The 16,130-nt window shown below is 37.6% G+C and overlaps 2 protein-coding genes across 4 annotated transcripts in view; both read left to right on the top strand.

Annotated features, from left to right (window-relative positions):
- The window catches only part of ATP5MC3 (ATP synthase membrane subunit c locus 3), a 3,410-nt gene extending 2,090 nt beyond the window's left edge, over positions 1–1,320 (top strand). The window contains exons 4-5 of the mRNA XM_010960717.3: positions 166–359; positions 1,061–1,320. Of these exons, the coding sequence (XP_010959019.1) occupies positions 166–359; positions 1,061–1,175 (309 nt within the window). The 3' untranslated portion in view covers positions 1,176–1,320. The remainder of the gene's footprint in view (positions 1–165; positions 360–1,060) is intronic.
- An 11,259-nt stretch (positions 1,321–12,579) lies between these two features.
- Positions 12,580–16,130, top strand: part of ATF2 (activating transcription factor 2) — a 70,707-nt gene continuing 67,156 nt past the window's right edge. For 2 of the 3 annotated variants that reach the window (XR_006726926.2, XM_045520937.2), the window contains exon 1: positions 12,580–12,746. The gene's annotated coding sequence lies outside the window, so the exon portion shown is untranslated. The remainder of the gene's footprint in view (positions 12,747–16,130) is intronic. The other variant, XM_010960716.3, reaches the window with a different exon arrangement.

The raw sequence follows: 16,130 nt of genomic DNA, 5'->3' as shown, positions 1-16,130 counted from the left end.
AGATTGGAATTATTCTAAGCCCATGATTTTTCTGTCGTGCCATACCACCTCCTGTCTAAACTCAGCTACAAAATAGAGAAGTAGTTATCATTTTGACAGTACCATGATTAAAATAGCCAACTGTGATTACTGATTTGAACTTTGCCTTTATTTCCTGTTTTTTAGGGCTCTACGGTATTTAATGGGGCCCAGAGTGGTGTGTCTCAGCTAATCCAAAGGGAGTTTCAGACCAGTGCAATCAGCAGAGACATTGATACTGCGGCCAAATTTATTGGTGCAGGTGCTGCGACAGTAGGAGTGGCTGGTTCTGGTGCTGGTATTGGAACAGTCTTTGGCAGCCTCATCATTGGTTATGCCAGGTAATTTTTATTACCAAACAAACTAGTTTAAAAAAAATTCTTGAAATAGTTGGAAACTTAGAACTAACTAGTGAAATAATAATAGCTATTTTGTACTGAGTGCCTGTCTTGTCCTGCGTTATATTTTGAGGACTTTGTGTGCATTAGCTCATTTACTGCTCCCAACACCCCTTAGAGAAACACTCCAGTTTATGTGTGAAGAACTAGAGACACAGAGATTATACTGCTTGCCCAAAGTCATAGCTAGTGTCAGAAAGTAAATTTTAACTCACTTTGACTTCAGAGTCTGCACTAGTTGTTAAGTTATATTGGGAATGTAATTAAGAGAGCTCATGCTTTAAAAATATCAATTTCCATTTTATTATTTAAGACTTTATTTTTAAATTATCAAATCTTATAAAGTATAGAACATACTTTCATGGGGATAAGAAGAATATCAATGCCTCAAAATGGATGAAGACTAACCACTTACATTGACACAGAGAGACAGTGCCCCTCCCCACCTTTTCCCCATATGACTAGGATTGAGGAGAAAGGAATGTCAAAGGCAGAACCAAAAGAGATCTAGGCAAATACTGCTCCAGGACTTTCTAGTTTACAAAGATCCCCTACACTAGTAATTTGATTCTTTAATACTTACCAACTGTGTTAAAATTCAAACAATATTTCAAAATAACAGTGATATGTGTTGTCTCTTTTAGAAACCCTTCGCTGAAGCAGCAGCTGTTCTCATATGCTATCCTGGGATTTGCCTTGTCTGAAGCTATGGGTCTCTTTTGTTTGATGGTTGCTTTCTTGATTTTGTTTGCCATGTAACAGAAATTACTGCTTGAAATGTTGGCATTCATAGTAATTATGGATATAATTCTGTGTATCTTACTGTGACTCCGAAAACTGTAGTGTTGGTGTCATGGAAATGTATGTTATTTCCAAAGTCATTTCATTAAAGATGAAAACTTTACTTTTTGCTGTGATTTGTACTTACCAATTTAAATTTAGATCATCACAAAGAAGAACATGAATTCAGGCAGAGGCTGTACAAGTCAGAAAACTACAGCAGTTGCCTTGGTGATGTAAAAGAGCCTAATGTAATTTTTATGGGAATTCCTTTATATAGTGTTCTGCACATTGTAAATTATAGGGCTTTTGTTTATTCATATAAAGGGGAAATGTTTGAGTGCTTTGAGCTTCTATGAAATATGATTGATTAAACCAAGGTAGTTAATTACTCCAGGTGGTTTTGTATTTTTAAGAGCTAACATGAATTACAATACTTGGAAACAGAATCACCTTCCAAGATTGACATGGCTGGTTTTAAACAGCTGGATCTAACAATAATCATGTCAGCTTTTTAGGAATTGAAGCCTTTTTAAATGGGTGTGGTTAAGAGGTGAATTTTGCTTTTCAGTAAGTCTCACATTAAGCAATTGTGTGTCTGTAATGAATCTTATCTGTTTTCTAAGAAGAAACTCAAACTAGCAGCTAGTTTCTTGCTTAAACAAGGCTCATAAAAAAGCAGATACCAAAAAGTAAAGTGAATTGGCTATAATTCAAAGCCAAAAGTTGCTAAAGCATTGCTTATCTTTGATACTAACAGATGTTTATAATAGGAGTCTTGAGAATGACAGCTGGTTCAATAGTATTTTGTTTCTAATACCACATGTTGCTTCTTGGTCAAATTTTGCCTATTAAAAGGAATAAAGGGGTGCTACTATAGAAAGACTTGAGTTTTTCCCCTAGTGAAGATACTGTACTGTTACATTATTTGTCATCCCAGTTTCAAGATATCTATAAAAGGTTAGGATGACAGGAAAACTACCTTTTACTCCTTTAATCCCCTCTACCTAATTTGATTTCAGTTGAGAAAGAGCCATCGGCTCCCAGGGTTACTCAGAATGCAGTGGGAAGACCGTCTCCATCAGAATCATCTAGGATGTCTAAAATACAAATCCCTAGGCTCCGGACCTACTGAATTAGAATCTTTGGCCTTGAGACTCAGCCATCTGCATTTTTAAAAAGATTTCCCAGGTAAATTTTGTGCACACTATTTGAGTATCACTAACTTATGTGTATCTTTCCCACTGTCTGTAAAGTATCAAGAAAGCTAAAGAGCTAGAGCTATGACCACTTTTTCTTTGGTTAATCATCCAGTCTATATTACTTAAATTCCTGGAGGCTTCACTGTTTTCTTGAACAGTACTACTCAGTATTTGAATTCAGCAACGTGAATAAAAAGTACTGTATAATATGACCCAGCAATTCCACGCCTTGTTATATAGCCAAAAGAGTTACAAGCATTCAGGGAAAAACTTATGTACAAATGTTCATAGCAGCACTATTCACAATAGCCAAAAGGTGGAAACAACCAAACTAATGTTTGGATAAACAAACAACGGTGTTTTGATAAACTCATGATAAAATGTGGTATATTTATATAATATTAATCAGCCATAGAAAGGAATGAGGTACTGGTATATGCTACAACATCAGTGAACCTTGAAAAGATGCTGAGTGAAAGAAGCTGGACACAGAACTGCACATTGTATGATTCCATTTATATGAAATATCCAGAATAGGCAAATTCACAGAGACAAAGCAGATTAATTGTTACTAAAGGCTAGTGGGTGGAGAGAGTGGGAAGTGACTGCTAATGGGTATGGGGGTTCCTTTTGGGGTAACAAGTGTTCTGGTGATGGTTGCATAACACTGAATGTACTGAATGCCACTGAATTGTATACTTTATAAAATGATTTTAAAAGAAAATATATACATTTTAGACAATTGAAAAAAAGTACTGTACTATTAATATCATAGTGTAAAATCACACCAAATTTTTAAATTCTAGGGAAATACTTTGATTAACTAGTCCTCTGTTACAAGTTTATTTTAAATAAGATCAACTTAGATCAAACAAACAAAACCTGCTCTTAGTGCTAGTTTGGTGGTTAAAGAGGCCTGAAACATTGATTCTGGAGCAGATTTCTTAGGAGACATGCCCTTAGCTGAGGAAATACCCTGAGAATGAAAAGGAAATACCTGCTGTGGCTTGCTGTCTTCCAAGTTACTGAGCAAAAAAAAAATAGTTCTTTAGAAAATGAGTATAACTTAGAAGTATAACCACAGGTGATTTTACCTAGAAGGGAAAGGGACATACTGCATCAAAGGATCAACGTCCTGGAGTATATCTCTCTGCTTACTATTTTATTTTTATTTCTAGTAACAAATTTCTGACTTTGAAAGTGTATCACTGTAATACATCTACTTTGACAGCAGAGATGTTTATTGTACATCATTTTTGCAGCAAGTGCTACCAGCCTTACAAGCAAGTAGTAATGATACGTGCTTTTCACTAACTCGTTTCTGAACAGAGGCCAATAAAGATGTTTTCACATCAAAGACCACATGAATTCTACATGTTGATGAGAGTTTGTCCTGTTTAAAAATTCCAACAGACAAGAGCACTCATTGTGCTGAAAGGTTAATACAAGATTGGTAGAGTGCCAAACCAACTATATTTAGAACATTGGTCCTCAAGGTATTTCAGATTTTCAGGCATACTTTTTATTTGGTAACATGTTATCATTCCTCATCACAGAAATGGTAGTATTTTTAATGCCTTTGGGATTAACTCAAAATACAGATTTGAGTATGAAATATATGTTTGAACTAAAGAGAAACTTGTTATTTAGCCACCAATACTAGGCATGTATGGAAATAACTAAAACTAAAAGTAGAATGGTGAGTCCAAAAGAGTGGCAGGAAGTACTAAGATGTTCAGAGGTGGGTATTTTCCAGTGATGGAATCACAAGAAGAAATGTTATTTTTCTATGAATTAATATAAACCTTGAACTGGTAGAATGAAGAAGGGCCAGAATAAGAGGGTGTATTGGCTAGGGAAGAGCATGAGGTGAGGTCCGTGAGATACAAAGAGCTGCCCAGGTATGAGAGGGAAATACTGTAAGATAATGCTGCAGAGGTAAACTGGGGACAAGCTGTAATTCAGCACATGTGAAAGTGTAGGTTTTATTCATGTGACCACAACCAGCCATTGGAAGACTAGAGCTGTGCTTAAGAAAGGTTAATACAAGAATAGCGTGTAGGATGAACTGGAGCCAGTAATGATCAGTGGTTGCTATAGTAGCATTGCTGAGAGGCAATGAGGGCTCAGCCTAGGATGGTGGCAATAAGTATTTTTTAAGAGTCTACAAAAGTTGCATTAGGATTTGATGGAAACCAGTTGGAGGAGAAGAGGATATGCAACAAGTAAGTGCCACTCCCTCTCTTAGGGCTTTATATACTGTGTCATTTAATCCCCATGATAACCCTGCAAAAAGTGGGATTAGGTTCTAAGATGCAGCGTGAAATAGGCTCAGAGGAGCTAAACAGCCCCCCAAATTACACAGCTATTAAGTGGCAAAGTCAGGATCCAAAAGTCATTGTTGTTAGAGAATTTTAATCCAAGATTGAAGCATACTCTTAAAAAAAAAAAAAAGGCAAATAAGACCAAACCCTGGGAAAGGAGGAGAATCTGATTTCAGAGATAATCACATTATTAGATTCAAATGTCCAGTTTTCAAAAACAACAACAAAATCACAAAGCACTCAAAAAGACAGGAAAGTATGGTTCATTCAAAGGAAAAAAACCAACAGAATCTGTCCCTGAAAAAGACCTGATGGCAGATCTACTAGACAAAGATTTTTAAACAACTGTCTTAAAGATGATAAAGAACTACAGGAAGGTGTGGAGAAAGTAAAACACAACAAGATGTATGAACTTCCTCTTTCCAGACTTACAAAAGCTAAAGTAATCAAAACAGTGTGGTATTGGCATAAAGATGGACATAATAGACCAATGGAATAGAATAGAGATTCCAGAAATAAACCCTTGCACATATGGCCAAATAATTTTTTTCACTTTTTTTTTAAGTATAGTTGATTTACAAGATTGTGTTAGTTTCAGGTGTACATCAAAGTGATTCAATTTTTTTTCAGATTATATTCCATTATAGGTTATAAGATGTTGAATATAATTCCCTGTGATATACAGTGAGTCCTGGTTGCTTATCTATATTATGTACAGTATTTTATATCTCTTAATCCCATACTCCTAATTTGTCCCTCCTCCCCTCCCTCTTCCCTTTGGTAACCGTAAGTTTGTTTTTTCTGTTTGTGACTGTTTCTGTTTTGTATTATTTTTTTAGATTCCACATATAAGTGATTACCATATAGTATTTGTCTTTATCTGACTTACTTCACTAAGTATAATATTCTCTAGGTCCATCCATGCTGCTGCAAATGGCAATACTTCATTCTTTTTATGGCCAAGTAATATTCCAGTGTGTGTGTATGTATGATGGCCAAATAATTTTTGATGAGAGTGCTAAGACCATTCAATGGGGAAAGGACAGTCTTTAACAAATGATGCTGGGAAAACTGGATATCCACATGCAAAAGAAAAAAGTTGGACCCTTATCTAACACTGTATACAAAAAGTAACTCAATCTAGATTGAAGACTTAAATGTGAGACCTAAAACTATAAAACTCTTGAAAGATTGAAAGAAAACAGGCAAAAGTTGTAGGACATTGGGTTTGGCAATGATTTCTTGGGTATGACACCAAAGGCATAGGCAACAAAAGGAAAAAATAGATAAATTGGACATCATGAAATTTTTTTTTTAATTTGTGCAGTAAAAACTATCAACAGAGTGAAAAGGCAACACACAGAATGGGAGAAAATATTTTTTAATCATATACCTAATAAGGGATTAGTATCCAGACATATAGAATGCTCCTAAAACTCAACAGCAAAAACAAACCCCCCCCCAAAAAAATTTTTAAATGAACAAAGGACTTGAATAGACATTTCTTCAAAGAAAATTCAAATGGCCAACAAACACATGAAAAGATGCTGAATATCACAGATCATTAGGGAAATGCAAATCAGCTACAATGAGATACCACCTCACACTCACCAGAATACCTACTATTGAATTAAAAATAACAAATGTTGGCATGGGTATGGAACCCTTGTGCACTGTATGTAGGAGTGTAAAATGGTATAGCTGCTGTAGAAACCTGGACGTTCCTCGAAAAATTAATAATAGAATTACCGTATGACCCAGAAATTCCACTTCTGGGTGTATAATCAAAACAATGAAAGTAAGACCTGGAAGAGGTATCTACACCTGAAATCATAGCAGTATTGTTCACAATAGCTAAAACAGCAACACAAATGTCCATTGATAGATGAATGGGTAAACAAAATGTGATATATACATACAATGGAATACTTTTTAGCCTTAAAAAGGAAATTCTGACACATGCTACGACATGGATGAACCCTGAGGACATTATGTTAAGTGAAATAAGCCTGTCACAAAAAGAAATACTGTATGATTCCACTCATATAAGTGGTACATAGAGTAGTCAAAACCATAGAGACAAAAAGTAAAATTGTGGTTGCTAGGGTCTGAGGTACAGGAAATGGGGGGAGAGGCTATAGTTTAACGGGTATAGAGCTTCAGTTTTACAAGATGAAATGAGTTACAGAGATGGTTGGTGGTAATGGTTGCAAGACGTTATGAATGTATTTAGTATCATGAAATGTGCACTTAAAAATAGTTAAGATGGTAAATTTTATGTGTATTTTATCAAAATTTTTTAAAAAGAGGAAGAGATCAAGGGCCCAGAGGTTGTGATAAGGTTCAAAATCCATTTCAGGAAGTACCAAAAAATTTCTTAAATTTTTTAAATTTCAGAGTTGAACATCAGTAGAAATAAGGTAAGTCCAAGGGAATGATCAAATTTTGTGTGTCTCAGTTGCTCAGTGGCTAAAGTTGGGTAGAAATTAATGTCATTGAAGCTAAATTTAAGGAAAGACTAGAGAAATGGGAAGTAACATTTGAGAACCAAATAAACTATACTCATGACATGGTTTGGTTTGCATGTTAAGTAAGGAAAAGTTTGTATTCTTGCAGTACTATCCTCTGCAAAGCCTTTTATAGTATGTGATTTCTATGCATGAAATTATAAATGAATTATTGCATTCTCTACATGCTGAGCATACATAAATTTCATAATTTCATGGTATTACTCTACTGATAATACTGTGGATTTAAGATCCAAACACATAGTCCATCAGTCACTTGCCCAATTATTTACGTTATTAGGGGCAAAAATTATTTTTTCAGATCTAATACCATCCTCCCCTGCTTCAATAAACACGGTGGTTGGATTCTGTCCCTGCCAATAACTATTCTATACCTTAGCTTGCTTTGATGTAGAGATAGTTAATAAGTAGCAGAGAAAATTTGTCATAGTATAGGATTCATATGAAATAATAACATCTTTATTTTATAGTTTTAAAAGTTGAAAGCATGAGTTTATTTATACTTCTCTCTCTCTTTCTCCTATCCATATCCTACCATACACACACACGCACATACACACGCGTGCTCACTTGTGCATTTTCCCGTAGGTTTTCTGGTGATGTGTATAATTTATTAAAGCATTGCTACTCAAAGTGAGGTCCATTGATCATCACCATTGGCATCACCTGGGAGCTTGTTAGAACTATAGGTTCTGGAGCCTCACAGCAGATCTTCTGAATCAGAATCTGGTTTTTAACAAGGAACCCAGATGATTTGTGTATACTTAAATGCAAAGTTTACAGTGCTTGCTTCTCAAATACTATCAGAATAGTACGATTCTCAGCATGCCATGACTCAGACTCCTTTTCTTTCCAAAAGCTGTCAACTCACTCATTTGGAGACTTCTGCTCCCTTTTGGAATGCACTGCTAATCTAGTGATTCTTAAAACGTGATCTGAGAATTCTGAGGGCTTCAAGAGCCTTTCAGGGAGTTCTTGAGGTCCTTCCTTTTCTATTTACAAAGCTGTGTGAGGCTAGATTTCATCATTCACCTCAACCAAAACAACATATTGCAGCAGATCAAGTGCAGAAACAGATAAAAGAATGCAGCTCTCTTCTTTTAAGTGTGACATGATGATTTACAAAAATGAAAAATGTCATTTGATTTTTGTTTTGGAAAGTATAATTATTTTTCCCAAAAAAAAATGTTATTTATGTTAACATGTTATGAGGTGCAGGGTCCCAGAGTCAAAAAGTTTGAGAACCATTGTTCTAATCCATCACTGACAAAACAGGCTCTGATACTCATTTCACTTCCAAATCTATAGAAATGTCAGTTTTGTAAGTTGAGGGTAACCTGTCTCTCTAGGTCTCATCCTTTCAGCTATCAACGTATTTATAATCTCTGAAAATTGGCACAGGTTTCTGATAAAAATCTGTACTTCTATTTCCTGAATGATGTAAGTAATCTGTCTCCTCTTAGATGTTTAGTAACTTAGAGCTTCTTTCTCAAGGGAGCTTACATATTGAAGAGAGGAACTGACCTACGATCAACAGGGATACGTAAATCCAAGGGCTTCTGGTTGTTCCACCTATTAGAATGAGCTAGCATCCTACAACTGATCTTGGCAGAGATTCTTAAGGGGACTCATAGTTATTGAAAAGTGGCTGCTTTTTAACAAAAAGCACTAGTCAGTACTCAGGCATGGAGATTCCAGGATCTGCTCCTTTTATGGGAGAGTCCCAGGGTTTGTGCTTTATCAAATAGCTATGTAGGTTGGCCCAGTCTCTCAGATGCTGGACAGCTTAGTATCATTCCTTCAAGACTTGTATCTAAAGGACAGTTCAGAACATTTATCTACTTACTTCTCCAGAGATATCTGAATGTCTGTAGCTCTCAAGTCCTCTAAAGTTGTATGAAAGGAGTAAGCTTATAATACTGCATGTCATCACACTCCTGCCCTGTTTACTCCATAGCACTTGCCACTATTTAAATTCTTACTTTTTAATATATGTATTGTGTCACCCCTCCTCCCACCATGAGAATCTCCTTACAGGGCTTTGTCCTCTTTATCGTTGTAGTCTCACGGCCAGGAACAGTGCCTGGGATGTTCATGCTCAATAAATACTGATGCTTTATGAATAATAAACTAGAGACAGAGCATTCGGTTGACAGGTAACTTAAGAGGCTGTGTTCAAGGTAAGAAGGTAACTGGAAAGAGCAAGGTATTAGTCTAAGGGCCCAAGAGGGTCTAGCATATAAGGAATTCATGGCTTTGGTATTATTAGGACCTCAGGTTGACGAGTAGACGAGTTATGGGGAGTCATGAAGAGTAGACATGAATGACAGACAAAAATCTATAGTCTAGGAGTGGTTCCGTCTACTTTTAATGGTAACTAAATAGTGTGTGGAAAGCAGACTATGATGATGATAAGCCCTCTTTCTAGGAAGTGGAATGAGAGAGATAAGAGAAGGCACTGAGATGAAGGATGAAAATGAGGCCCTTAAATTCCATTCTCTCTCTTTGGGCTGGTCTCACTGAAGCATAGGCTAATTGGTATGATTTGAAGATAGATACAGCCCTCTAATTTTTCCTCACAATGCCACACACAATTAATTATAAATCCTTTTGAGAAACCAAGGATTGGGGTTGTGATGTGGACAGTGGTCTTCCTTGCACTTGAAATGTTCAGAATGGAAATTTCCATAGTGAGGATGGGTGCTGATAGGTCATTTCATCAATGTGCAAGAAAACCCTGGGCTGTCGTAGGAAAGAAAGGATCTGCCATGAAATGGAAGCTACCCAAAAACTCAACTAAAGGGCCATGCTGTCCTCATCCCATCTCTCAGATACCAGGTGGGCGGATAATCATGTCCTGCTTCCTACACACACACAAACACACACTTCCTGATCCCACTGGCCAAACACACACACACACTTCCTGATCCCACTGGCCAAATCCCAGTTAATCTACTGTAAAGAGCTGCAACTTGAGGATACCTTTGAAAATGCAGAGGCTCTTTTCTCTGAGTCCAGTGCAGACATAAGGGATACCCTGGTGTGCTATGTGTTGTTTAGCTACAAATAGAAACTATGTCTTGTAAGTTATACCTTCCCTTTTCTCTCTCTCTATAGATATAGATATAGATATAGATATACACACACACACACACTTAGCAGGGTTTTAATAGAATTCTTATGAGCAATAACAGATTGATGGATTAACATTATATAGATCATTATCTATTTGGCAACAGACTGGACAAGTAGGGATGAGAAGAAGAAATTTAAAACGAAACCTACCAGCAATTGAAAATGAATCAAAACCAGAGAAAAGAATTTAAAATTTTTTGATATAAGTGAATAGAAAATGATTTTTTTTAATCTAATTTGAAGTGCCATAACATCTATAGTTCATTTGCTCACATTAGACCTTTTTAGGGGTGGAGAGAAGCATCATTTTAGTGAATGTATTCTAGACCTAACAATTTGTGATCAGTTAGCTGCACATTTTGTCCGTCACCATGTTCATCATCAGTAATCCGAGCTGCTGAGGTTTTAATAATCAGTGGGGTAGTAGTGCTATGCTACACTAATACTACTACAGTGTTACCAATGTTAGAGATGGCACTTTCATTTTAATTTGAGACTTAAACAGTGTTAATAATTTGGCTTCTTTCAGGTCTCTTGAGTAATGAAATTAGTTTTAAAAGAGGAGTGAGTTGGCTCACATACATGTGTACAGGCCAGAAACCTACTAAAAGGTCCAGTGCCATTACAATTTAATTCTTATGCCAGATACCATTATTGAACTGCAGGTTCATTAACTCTCAAATACTATGCCCCACAATCTTCCAACAATTTGTTACACTTGAGTTTGGAAATAATATTTGAGAGTGCATTTTATGTTCATATGTGAACTTAATTAATATTCTTAATTAATATTTCTAGAAATCATCACTTAATAAATGGAAAACAAGGCACTGAAAAAAGTGCTTTAAAAAATTAATGCAATTTTTTGCAGGGGCCCCAATCATACTTCTCAACAGTGAATATGCCTACAGTTAATATTTGAAATATTTAAGTTGTAAAGAGAATCAGAGACAAGAAGTATTTTCAGCACTACTTCTCTCTGTGTTTAGCAGTGTATCTGTGTCAACTGCAGCAGTAAATATGAACTCTTTTTCCTTTATGTTAATCAAGTGATCCCCCCTCCTCTTTAAACAGCTACTTTCAAAGCTTGACAATTTTTTTTGGCAGTGCATCGACTTATTAAGCGGTAGTTTAGTATTGTGGAAAGAATGCTATTTCTACACCACATTCGAATTTGGTGTTCTTTGGTCTTCTCTAAAATGTTAATACGGAGTTGTTGTTTTAAAGGTTTAAAATTCTTTCTATTAAAATTGACATTTTTATCTATAACTACTAAGTAAAGGAAAATTGATAAAATAGTATCCACCATAACATGGAGGATTTTTTTTTATAAACAGTCCCGGCATTGCATTATGTTACGGAGATACAGTGGAAGGCATTGTATTTACTTTTAGTAAGTTACTTAGAACATAATTGATGCTAGTATCATGCACTGTACTGGGCGCTTAGAGCCGGAGGAATTAGTTCCAGTTACAGATTAGTAAAATTCGAACAAACGCCACTCATAGTAAAGGGTTTTTCGTTTATTTTCAGAACTGACATCTTGCTTTCCCGCTTTAGGCGTGCCGGGGGCTGGGGGTGGGGTCACTTCTGGCAAACTCCGCCTCTTCTAAACCTCCGCTTAACCGAGGCTCCCCCTCCCAGGCTTCAGGGTAGCGGGAAGGTGGGTTTCAGCGCGGGCCTCCCTACGCTTTAACCTCCTTCCTACCGACGGGCTAGGAAGGGACAGCAAGGGAAATACCAGGCTCCCCGAGCTGGGCTCAGAGGACTCCTCCTCTTTCTCTCCCGCAACTCGCAGCCTTTCCAGAGTCCACCTTTCTTCCCTGCATACCATCAACCTCCATAGGCGACCTCTACATCCACCTGCTCCCGCGCCCCAACTCGCGTCCGCCTCCAGCCGGCTGCCAATCACAGCCTTCCTTAGCTCGCGGGTTACGGAGGCACCACTCCTTTGACTCTCTGGTCCCGCCCCCTCCACCATTGCTTCCCGCCCTCCGGGCTCTTTATCCAATAACCAGCGCCCGGGTAGTCTTTGGTTCCCGCCCCCTCACCCCTCCCTCCTGAAGTCCCGCCCCCTTCCTGAAGCCTGACGGAACCACCTGACCCGGAGGCGCTTGGTCTGAAGGAAGGCAAGAAGGGGCGTGTGCGTGGAGGGGAGGGGCCTGAGAAGAAAGCGGGGATGCCGGGAGTGGGCGGAGAGAAGGGTTGTCAGTCCGATCTCGCGAGAGAGGACGGAAGCCTGTGGGAGCCCGTGGCCTTTAAAGTGCGGTTCAGCCCTTTCCTCCAGGGGTAGTTTGTAAACACCGCTGAGCTCGGGCCTCCCCAGCGACCGAAAGAGGCATGAACTAGTGACCTGGAAAGGTGAGTAGTGATGGGGAGAGGGCCGCAGGACTGGAGACAGTAGGGATACGGAGAAGGAAGGCACTAACATGGCGACGTCTCTCACCATAGTCCCCACCCCCCGCTTACCATCACCTCGGGCGCTCCTGCCTCGGTGCCTAGCTCTTGGGGCGGCTGCGGCTGTGCTGCTACCTCAGCGGCCCGCGCGGCGTGGGCCTCAGGAGCCCGGCTGGCCGGGCCGGACCGTTAGGTAACTGGCATTTGTTGTTCCGGCCCCTCCTTCTCGCGCGCTTTCCTAACGAAGAGGAAAAAGGAATAACGGCTCCTCTTAGACCCCTCCCCCTGATATATCTTCCACTTCTCTGGTCAGTTCAAAGGTCCCTGGGGCACGCGTCGGATCCCCCTAGGGCACAGGGAGACACCCCTCCTCAGTCCTTGGGTTGAACAAGAAGAGGGCCGGCTGTGGTCTCCCACTCAGTGGTTGAGGACTGTCTGTGATGGTGGTGGGGAAGAGGATCAGAGGGGCGGCTGAAAATAGGGTCAGGGTCTCTGGCTGCGGTGGAAGCTGTTGGGACAAATGGTTTGGAGAACCTGGGAGCTGGAAGTCTCAGCCTTTTCTGTCCTTCCTGTCCCTTCACATTCCCGCCACCCCCTCCCCCTTTTCCCGGTGGGGCGGGGCTGAGGTGCGGGTGCCGATTAATTCTGGTATTTTCCCCAATTTTTCTTGAGTGGACTGCGGAGCTTCTATAGGGAAATAACCTGCACTTTTTATTGATGCTCTGGGGACCAGGGCCGACTGTGTGTGTGTGTGTGTGTGTGTGTGTGTGTGTGTGTTGTGTGTTTTGTGTTTGCTGGTTGAACTGACGCTAGAAGGAGGGAGAGGGTGGAGGAGCTGGGGACTATTTTCGTGCCCTTAAGTAGTATAAAATTGTCTTTGCTTAATGAAGAGTCTTAAAACTGGTCAGGCCAAGAGCAGAACTACTGTGAATATGACGGAGTAAAAGGGATTACTCCTGGTGGACCTTACTCCTGTTGACTAATCCCTAAATTACAATGTGAAAGTTATAATTTCTTAGAAATTTTAAATTATGGAGACGGTAACCATAAATAAATGTCATGTATATATTTGAAATCAGAACAAAAACTGTTCCTCTGAGCACACTTTGTCCTATCTGAAGTAATTCATAACCACAGTCAGTAATAGTCATTTTAGGCATAATCTTAAAGCTTATACCCTTGGTCTGTTGTACCAAAACTGAGACGGTGAGAAGCTTGTTAAAAAGTCATCCCTACAGGGTTAAGTGCCCTAAAAGACAAATACAGTAGCTATTATATCTTGTAATTAAATTTAAATTTGTTACAGTAACTTGAATTCACTGTTAACATTTTTTTCAAAACTGCAGGAACATCATTGTAAAGTGTGTTCTAAAATATAGATGCCTTTCTTCAAATCAGAAAGCAGAATTAAGTTCATGAATCTTTAAGGCCATCAATAAGTGAATCCTAATTTTTGTAAAATAATTTGCAAGAATATTCCAAATTTACAGTGCTGTTTATGCTGCTTTCATAAGACATGTTAAATCTTGTTTTGAGAGGATGTTACTACCATTGAGTTTTTAATTATTTAAAATATAATATTGTGGTAATTCAAAACATAGGTGTTTGTTTTTTAATTGTCAGTAAGGAAGGAGCTTTCAAGTACTTTTGTGGGTGTGTGTATTTAAGGTACATAATGTCTTCTATAGATCTGGTTGTATTTTTTGGAAGTTCTTTTTAAAATACCTTACTAAGAATGTTTATTTCATATTCAATATCTATTAAATATGTAATCCAGAAATTCTTGCATTTACTTTTTTACTTGGAGTATTTGTTTCATATTTTTAAACTAAGATAACAGTAGAAATGATTATGTCAGCTCTTTAGCGAATAATTTGGAGGGATGCTTTTTATTGGTATTAAGGATTTAGAAGCTGAATGAATATCGTTTTTTAAAAAGATATGCTCTACATCAGACATCTACCAATGATTAGCATTAACTCTCAAGAAATCATTTTTATTTTGGAAAACGTGGCTTTTAATGATTTGTATATTCTTTGCTGGGAAATTAAATTGTTAGATCATGTTAGATGTTAGGTCAAGTAAACAATCCCACCATATATGCTGTTTCCACTCATTTTGTCTTCACACTCTCCCTTCTAGTATGAAGTAAGTCTGTAAGCACTTCTTTCTTTTTGATATTCTTACTGTAAAGTCCTAGAGAAGGTAAAGTAGTTGAAGTCTCCCTATTTAAAACCAAATTTTCACCAGAATCTCTCACTTAAAACATAATGAATAACAATAATTGATTTTTAAACATAAATCCATAAAGTACTTGTTAAGCTGTTCTCTGTAATTAAAAGATATTGTAAGTAAAACAACAGATTTGCCTTATTATAGTCAGTAATTTAACTTAGTTTATTTCTGTGTTTATCCTATACTCACACCTATTTCTTGAGACTGAGAACTTATCTAAAATTCTGCATATTCTCTTAATGTAACTTTTAGTCATGAGGTAGTAGTGATAGTATTCACCTATTCATATTTAGGGGAAGATCCCACAAAATATTTTATTTCTTTTGTTCTGTTTCTTAAGGTTAAAAAGTTAGTGTAAGGTACAGTTTCATAGAAATTTAAGGAAGTTTGTGGATCTTGAAGGCCAACAATAACTGGAGTTATTTTGCATATAATATAACCGTATATCATATAATTATAGATAAATTATTATATATCCTATTTTCATTTTTTTAAACAACCTTGAAACTGGTGTATTCATTTACATTTTTAAGTATGTTAAGTGATTTTTTTTTTCTTTTTGGCATTTTGGCTTTGGTAGTAATTAAACACATTTTTTGCAGCAAGAAGGGATATAAATAAACAAAATGCTTTGAAGGGCTAGGCCTATTCACCCAGGTCTGCATTCTGTATCTTAACAAAGATAGTGATTCTCAATGATTTTTTTCTGTCTTAATACCCAAGGAATAGAAAGCACTTGCAACAGTAATAGTAGCTTATTACTGGAGAGACTCTCAACAAGATTAGTAGGGAAAGACAGGGTGGCAAAAGCCAGTTGGTAAATTGCCAAGTGTGTTTTGGTTATTTTGGTATTATATGATTACCTTCACCTATATATGACTTTAAATTTATAAATATGTTCCCTTACCATTCTTTAATTTGCCTAACTGAATCTAAATCTTTGTCATTCCAATTTTACACCTTTATTTTTTCTAATTCTACTGTTCAGGTTAGTGCGTTTCCTTTTGTTTATTTAATACTTATTGGAATAGTGTTACCAGAAATCAGCTCCAATTTTGCCCTACTAACAGTTGTTTTCATCATTTTTGTTGTCATCTAATCTGTTTATATACA

The sequence above is a fragment of the Camelus bactrianus genome, chromosome 5 (assembly GCF_048773025.1).
Source record: "Camelus bactrianus isolate YW-2024 breed Bactrian camel chromosome 5, ASM4877302v1, whole genome shotgun sequence".
Classification (NCBI taxonomy): Eukaryota; Metazoa; Chordata; class Mammalia; order Artiodactyla; family Camelidae; genus Camelus; species Camelus bactrianus.
This window is presented reverse-complemented; position numbering and strand designations above follow the sequence as displayed.